This window comes from Amblyraja radiata, chromosome 21, assembly GCF_010909765.2.
Source record: "Amblyraja radiata isolate CabotCenter1 chromosome 21, sAmbRad1.1.pri, whole genome shotgun sequence".
In the NCBI taxonomy this organism is placed as follows: Eukaryota; Metazoa; Chordata; class Chondrichthyes; order Rajiformes; family Rajidae; genus Amblyraja; species Amblyraja radiata.
The window spans coordinates 6,787,781-6,796,559 of NC_045976.1; the positions used below are offsets into that span (position 1 = coordinate 6,787,781).

Here is an 8,779-nt window from a genome sequence, read left to right on the forward strand (position 1 = left end):
TGACTCTTGAGGTTTAAGATGAAATAACTCACAGGTACAGCTAGGAATTACTCACCTGAAAGCAGCAAACTGTTTGCTTTTGGATTGATGAGCAGTGTTGACATTTATGGGAGACGGTCATTATTAAATCAGGACTTCTTGACGGTGATGATGTCCCTGTCCTTGTAGGTAACAAAGACATTGGGTTTGACAGGCATTGCCAAATAGGCCATTGCAAGCTCCTTGTAATTGATACACACTGTAGGTGGCAGGAGTGATTGTTTGAAGATTTGGATGGGATAAGGCCAATAATGGTCAATCTTTTTCCAGGGTAGGAGAGTCTAACATTAGAGGAAAGGCTTAAGACAGGACCAAAAATATTTAAGATAGGCAGGGTTTTCCACATAGGTTGATAGGTATCTAGAACAAGCCACCCGAGGAAGTTGTAAATGCAGATTAAATTCCTAAGTTTAAAAGATATATTTACAGGTTCCTGGACAAGAAAGGTTAACAGAGATATTAGCCAAATTTAAACAAGTGGGTCTGGCTCGTGAAGGCACCTTGGTTAGCATGGATGAGTTGAACCAAAGGCTCGGTTTCCATGCTGTAAAATGATGATACCATGAGCCTCTCCCTGTAATTCAAGCCTGCAATTTTAGGGATCATCCTGGTGGATCTCTTTAGCACACTTTAAACTGTCAAATTTCTGAATATAGCCACCAGTCAGATTTCATTTGTTAACAATTAGAGGGGCAAAATAAAATATGCCAAGTTTTAAATGTTGACCAATATTGAGAATGCTGACAAATTCTCTCTATGTATTAATGCACTGCAATTTCCATAAAATTAAAAGACAGGCACTGACAACATAAAATCCTCACAAGTTACCACTGTCAGTAGGTCAAATTGCATTCCTCTAGTTTCTCAACAACAAGCGGCACAAACTAACAGATCCCACTTTGTAACATCTTCAATCGCTTGTGGATGCCAAAACGGAGTTACTTTCCTCCTTTACTTTTTTAAACCGACATCTGCAGTTTCTGGTTTCTACATTTCTCCTGTCCTCCTCCAAGCGAGCTTGACCACCGTCTGTTTTACAATGAAATAATTTGATCCCCAAGTGACGCAGAGGTTGATTTTACTTCTATCTGACTCAATTGACACCCATACAATGCAGCGTTACTTTCGATCATCCTTCCAAAGTAACGTTATGACTGCTACTATAGAAACGGGTACATCGGATCACACGATTTAGAGTCTGAATGAGACAGGATTAAGGGACAGAACTCAGCCCAAAGCTCTCGCTTTGTTTCCTGCCAGGCAGAATCTACTGGAAATAACTTAGCAGCTGGAAATACCTCAATCTCTGACGTGGAGATAACATCAATTGCACATTATTATCCGGAGTGCTAACAGGGACTCGTGTAGCCACGTTACTGGAGCCAACTGCCCTGTGGCTGAAGAGAGAACCCATGGGGAGGGAGATTAGGGTGCCCTTCGGCCACCGCCTCATGGCGGGGACAGGGAGAGAAAGAGAGGGGGAGAGAGAGAGAGAGGGAGGGAGGAGAGAGAGGGATGAGCGTTTTGGCACCCCACAACCAGGCCGAATCGCATTCACTCCCAGGGCAGCGGGCGTCAGACGAAGGAAACAAAAGATAATCAGAGAGAGAAAGACAAGAGGCCATCGGGGATAGTGGCTGAACGGTCCTCTCTCCATACAACCTCCATGATGGGGTGTGGGTCAGTAAAAGCGGAACCAGCGGGCGGCCGGGAGGGAGGGGAGTTGGGGAGTGGGCACCCCCGGGGTCAAGGCAACGAGCGGCGGCTGCGATGGCGGCGGGATCTCTCTCCACCCCCCCTCCCCAGACACCGTCTCCACCTCTCCTCCCTCACCTCCTCCTCGCGGTCGTTCTTGAAGCACAGACACGCCGCCCGCTTCTTGTAGCCCTCGCCGTCGTAGGTGCGTGTCTGGTTGTCCTTAATCTTCATCATCTGGCTGCGGGAGGGCGGCCGCCGGCGACACTTGGCGCGAAGGGTGAGGAGGAGCGGAGGAAGCGAGCGAGCGCACCTCAGTCGCAAAACGTCTTAAATAATCACTATTTATAAACAGAAGCGACGGGCGCTCCCCATCCACGCAGCCACCTCGCTAATGCTGCTGTTGGCGCTGCTGCCGCCCACTGTGTCGCTCCGAGCTACCGGCTTCTCCTATTTAAAAGGAGCCGCATTCGTCCCGCACGCCTCCGCCATCTTGTAGGCAGGACGCCCCCGCGGCAGGGGCGCATGCGCGGCGCACTGCGGCATGGGAAATGTAGTCCCAATGTCAACCCCCCCCCTGCTGGTCATTTCAATGATGCTCTCTGGCTACAAGTGTATGTTTGGGTCTGACTTCATCCCTCCCCAGTCTTGCTTGCCCTGCCTGCCCTGTCAGCACTGACAAAGTGAGAGGAGGCATCATCTAATCGCACATCATCTGGCGCCTCTTGTGTGTACTGCCTCTGTGTAAGCCACTATTCTTACACTCTTGGACTTGGGTGTGATTGTCCTATTAATTAATAGCCTTGAAGATAGACACACAAAGCTGGAGTAACTCAGCGGGTTAAGCAGCATCTCTGGAGAGAAGGAATAGGTGACATTTCAGGGCATAAACATCACCCCGAGTTCCCCGCCGAGTTACTCCAGCATTTTGTGCCTATCTTTGGTGTAAACCAGCATCTGCACTTCCTTCTTACGCATAATTAATAGCACATTGAATGAATTCATGAATACGTTTATTGGCCAAATATATTCACATACAAGGAATTTGCCTTGGTGCTCCACCCGCAAGTGACAACATGACATACAGTGACAGTTAGGAATCACACATAAAACAATAAACATTAATAATAAAACATTATTGATTAAACATGTGATTTAAATAAAATACCAGAGCAAAAGGAGGCTACAGATATTTGTTTTTTGAGTAGAGCTACCCCCTGTACTACTCGTGGAAAAAAGCTGTTTTAATGTCTGCCTGTGGCAGCTTTGACAATCCGGAGTTGCCTTCCAGAGGGAAGTGATTCAAAGAGTTTGTGGCCAGGGTGAGAGGTGTTTCCTCAGCTGCCGCAGGAAGTACATCCTCTGTTGTGCATTTTTGACTGTGGAGTCGATGATGCCCCCCCCATTTAAGGTCCTTGGAGATGATGGTTCCCAGGAACTTAAAAGACTCCACAGATATGACTGTGGTCTTGTTGATGGTGAGTGGGGTGAGGGGAGGGGGAGCTCTCCTAAAGTCTACAATCAATTCCACTGTCTTAAGAGCATTGAGCTCCAGGTTGTTGCGATGGCACCAGGTCCCCAGCTGTGTCACTTCCTGTCTGGTTTGATGCTACATGTGACAATAAAATACGGTTGAACTACAACGTTTATTAATCAGACAGTGACATCCGGTGAAAATAATATTGTTAGGAATGTACTCTGTTTGAGAACGAATGACACATAGAAAATGTTTGGGATTGACCTTAGAATAAGAACAGCGCATTTGTGTGGATGATCAAGTTCCCTACACTACAATACCTTTACAGTGTAACAAGTTTTACCCATGCTGCCTGTACAACTAATAAAGGAACTAAAGTGCATTTTCATCACAAAAAACAAAATCATAATATCATTGTTTGCAATGACATTCACATTTGAATGTTCAGGTGATTCAAATTGATTCTATTATTCAGTTTGGACATACGGCGTGGAAACAGGCCCTTTGGAAAACCGATTCCACACCGACCAGCAATCCCCATACGTTAGCACTATCCTACACACTAGGATCAATTTACAGTTTTTATCAAACGCAAATAACCTACAAATCTGTACGTCTTTGGAGTGTGGGAAGAAACTGGAGCACGGCGGGGAAAACCCACGCAGGTCACGGGGAGAGGGTACAAACTCCGTACAGGCAGCACCTGTATTCAGGATCGAACCCAGGTCACTGGCGCTGTAAGGCAGCAACTCTACCGCTGGGCCACCATGCTGCCACAAAGTTGAAAGTTATACCATTCACTGCTGAACAGACGATACGTTCCATTTTGCACACATATGGAAGTTTGGGAATAGCCTCGATTTTTGGCACATGACTGCTCTTGGATCTATTGGAATCGGGGAACACTGTGAGAGAGAACAGTCTTTTTTTTTTCTTTGCTCCAAATGTTATGTATCTCTGAAATGTGTGCTAGAGCACTCCTTAGTTTAATCTTCTCCAAAGGCTTCATGATGGAAATATCTTTCAAGAAAATCCATTTCGTAATTATGTGATGTGCTGTCCCTAAGTATTTTCCAATTTCATGAATAAAGCCAATGTCCATCTAAATATGTCCACAGGCATGATGCTTCCTATTGTCACAGTGCAATGATGTAGCTAGTGGGAGAGTCTAGGACCAGAGTACACAGCCTCAGAATAAAAGGACGCACCTTTAGAAAGGAGATGAGGAGGAATTTCTTTAGTCACAGGATGTTGAATCTGTGGAATTCATTGCCACAGACGGCTGTGGAGGCCAAGTCGATGGGTATTTTTAAGGCAGAGATTGACAGATTTTTGATTAGTGAAGGGCCTGTCCCACCAGCACCTAACGTGGTCGCTTGAGCCATATGGCCTCGCGGGGCTGGTCCCACTTCGATCGCCGGAGCCGTATGGAGTTGTGTGGGGCTGGTCCCGACATCGCGCGGGGCTCTGAAAAACTGACACTGTCCAAAAATTCCGCGCAGCAACGGCATGTGGGGTTACGGGGAGAAGGCAGGAGAATGGGGTTGAGAGGGGGTGGAAGATTGCAAACTTCACGTGGCCCGCCCTGTTTCGACTAATGCAATCAACTCGATGTGCACAAACGGAAGATCAAATAGAACAAGCTGTCCAACAACTTTAGGCTGTGCACGCCACACGAAAGAAGAAGAAGGGGTTGAGAGGAAAAGAAAGATCAGCCACGATTGAATGGAGGAGTAGACTTGATGGGCCGAATGGCCAACTTCTGCTCCTATGACATGGATATATGATGGCTTTATGAACCAGTAGAGCTGCTCTCTCACAGGATGATTCAGACCTCAGATGATTTCTGTGTGGAGTTTGCATGTTCTCACTATGGCTGCATGGTGCTCTGTTTTCCTCCCACAACCCAAAGATACATGGGTTAGTGGGTTAATAAAACTACTGTGAATTGCCTACTGTGGAGGTGAGTGGTAGATTCTGGAGGGAGATGATGTGAACATGGGATTAGTGTAGGATTAAAGTGAATGGTCGATAGTCAGCATGAAATGGGTGAATCGAAGGTCCCTTTTCCATGCCGTGCCTCTATCTTGAATTCCCAGTGATCAATAATATCTTGTGTTGGTGAGTAACGCGTAGTTCATTAAACTCTGAGGGTGTTGGTCTATCTATGAAAAGTCAAGTCATGATTATTAATCTGTCACGCTTTCCGCTCGCAGGAATACTACTCAATAATCTGCACACTGCCGTCATTACACAAATAAGCACCCTATTGATAACCTTCAATATCTCACTACAATAAATGCGGTGATGTCACTTCATCACAGGAAGACAGGAGAGTTAATTGGGTGGAAATTATTGTCCAGTTTCATTCAACAATGCTGAAGGCCATCTCAGTCTTCAATTAATAGAATTGTACGCTTTGAATAATTATATATGAAACTTACGTATTAGATGCATGAAGCGTAGGCATGTTCTGACAAAAGGGTTTTTGATTTTTTTTTCCTTGAAATTTGAAAACAGTTCAATTTATTTTATTGTCACGTGCACGTTATTTATTGCCCATTTCCTGTTGTGAAACAAAATAAGTACCGAACCCCTCTTCCTTTGAACCATGAGCAAAACACAAAGTGCTGGCGTAACTCAGCAGGTCAGACAGAATATGTGGAGGAAATGGATAGGTGGTGTTTCGGGCTGGGACATTTCTTTATTCTGTCTTCTGAAACACAGTCTGTCCATTCCCTCCACAGATGCTGCCTGATCCGCTGATTCCTCCACTGCTTTGTGTTTTGCTCAAAATTCCAGCATCTGCAGTTTCTTGTGTCTCCATCATAACCTTTAATGTAGTTTCCTAATCATTCTCGTCTCGAGTCTACGCCTTTGTAATTTGTTATTGTTTTGCATTTAAGACCCTTGTTTCAGACAAGTATCATAATATAACTTTTCAATTTTACTTTAACATTTGCTCATATTATGGTCATTCTTCTCTTGAAGCTCTTGGGGCGGCACGGTGACGTGTCGGTTGAGTTGCTGCCTTACAGCACCTGCAGTGCCAGAGACCCGGGTTCGATCCTGACTAGTGGTGCTGTCTGTATGGAGTTTGTATGTTCTCCCCGTGACCTGCGTGGGTTTTCTCCGAGATCTTCGGTATACTCCCACACTCTAAAGACGTACAGGATTGCAGGTTAATTGGCTTGGTTTTGTATACTTGATATGTGTAAATTGTCCCTAGTGTGTGTAGGCTTGTGTTTGTGTGCTGGGTCAGTGCAGACTCGGTGGGCCGAAGGGCCTGTTTCTGCGCTGCATCTCTAAAACTAAAGCTTCACAATTACAAGATTATTGATTAGCCCCTTCTCAAAGACCAGAACACCTCTTGACCTGAAACTCCTTTTCTCTCCGCAGATGCTGCCTGATCTGCAGAGTCCTTTCTGTGTTTTCTGTTCATGTTTGAGATGCACAGCATTGAGTTTCATTGATTCTCACAGTATTTCCAGTAGATGAATAAAAAACCTAACTGTTGCATCCAGTAAGATGTATTTTACACCAGAGATGCTGCCTGACCCGCTGAGTTACTCCAGCACTTTGTGTCTATCTTCTGTGTAAACCAGCATCTGCAGAAAAAGGGTCTCGACCCGAAACGTCTCCTGTTCTTTTCCTCAAGACCCGCTGGGTTACTCCAGCCTTTTCTGTCTATCTACAGTTCCTTCCCACACAAGATGTCTTCTAATTTTGAAAAGATTCCTTCTTTGACTATATAATAATAATAAATTTTATATTTAATGGGCGCCTTTCATACAAAATCTCAAGGACACCTTACATAGTAAACATATAATCGGAATATAACAATAAGGACATCACAGAGACACAAATTAAAAACAGGATTCAATCCAAAAACAGAAAATCAAAAACACAGTGTGAAGAGGGAGCAGCGGCAACCAAATCGCGCCAGCGTTCACTCTCTCTTCACGGCAGCCATCTTGGACACAGACCTACAAGACTACAAATAGACAAAAAAAATCATCCCCCCACAGTGGATAGCACTGTGGAGGAAGGCACAATGTCCAGTCCCCACCCCATGTTCACCTCAAAGTCAGGCCTATTGAGGCCACCGCAATTGCCTCTACGGAGGCCCGATGTCCCTGGCCGTTCTCACCGGGTGGTCTTGCCCCGGCGTCGGGAGAGTTCTCTCGGCGGCTGGGCCACCTGGAACGGCCGCTTCCTGGTTGGAGCCCGCGGCTGCCGAAGCCGACAAGGCCGCGCCGGTTTGGAGCTCCCAGGCTCCCGTTGTTGAAGTCGGCGCCGCCTCTACGCTCCGCAAACCCGCAGCCCGGAGTTATTGCTCTCGGCGGTCCAGCTCGCCAGAGCTCCAGCGCGTCGCCCCAGGCAAGGGATCGCCCGCTCCACTCCGCTCCGCTCCAGCGCTCCGATGCTGTGCCGCCGCCGAGGCCGAGGTGCTGGGCGGTTCCCGCCAGGAAACGGCGCTCCAAGCCCGCAGGTAGGCCACGAGGACGGATCGACGAGCAGCCCGGAGAAGAAGCTGCCTCACCGACCAGGTAGGGACCTAGAAATAAAGTTGAGACCTACCCCCCCACATTAAAAAGTCCATATCCCCAACAAACGAAAAACAGGACTCACTAAAAACTATTAAAAAAAACGAATTAAAACGGACGGCTGCTAGCTAGCAGCCGTTCACCAAGATGGCTCCTCCTCCATATAGTTGTGTTTTGCTCAAGATTTCAGCATCTGCAGTTCCTTGTATCTCCCTTTGAACTATTCTACCTTGTGTGAAAAAATTACATCCACTGGGTTCTTAACTTCACAACTTCACTTAAATCCTGGGAAAAAAATGTGGATTGGAGGAGATTGTGGAGGTGATAGTATTGGTAATCAAAATTAAAAATATTTCAGATGCAGTATACTGCAATGTTGTATAAGACGTTGGCGAGGCCACATTTGGAGTAATGTGTTCACTTCTGGACACCGTGTTATAGGAAAGATGTCAAGCTGGAAGGGTACAGAGAGGATTTACAAGGATGTTGCCAAGACTAGTGGGTCTGAGCTATAGGCAGAGTTTGAGTAGGCTGGGATTCTATTCCTTGGAGCGCAGGAGGATGAGGGGTGATCTTATAGAGGTGTATAATATCATGCGAGGAATAGATCAGGGAGATGCACAGAATCTCTTGCCCAGAGTTAGGTGAATCAAGGACCAGAGGACATAGGTTTAAGGTGAACTTTAGGAGAGCTTTAGCAACTTTAAGGAACTTTATGAGCGCTCCCCCTCCCCTCCCCCCACCCACCATCAACAACATCACAGTCACAACTGTGGAATCATTTAAGTTCCTTGGAACCATCATCTCCAGGGACCTTAAATGGAAGGCCACGATCGACTGCACAGTCAAAAAGGTCCAACAGAGGATGTACTTCCTGCGGCAGCTGAGGGAACACAATCTGCCACAGGCAATGATGGTCCAATTCTATACGGCCATCATAGAGTCTGTCCTCACCTTCTCCATCATGGTCTGGTTTGGCTCAGCCACCAAGCACGACATCCGGAGGCTACAGCAAATCGTT

The 8,779-nt window shown here is 46.4% G+C and overlaps 1 protein-coding gene across 1 annotated transcript in view; it reads right to left on the reverse strand.

Annotated features, from left to right (window-relative positions):
* The window catches only part of nudt4 (nudix hydrolase 4), a 72,753-nt gene extending 70,491 nt beyond the window's left edge, over window positions 1–2,262 (reverse strand). The window contains exon 1 of the mRNA XM_033039419.1: window positions 1,873–2,262. Within this exon, the coding sequence (XP_032895310.1) occupies window positions 1,873–1,971 (99 nt within the window). The 5' untranslated portion in view covers window positions 1,972–2,262. The remainder of the gene's footprint in view (window positions 1–1,872) is intronic.
* Window positions 2,263–8,779: the final 6,517 nt, after the last annotated feature.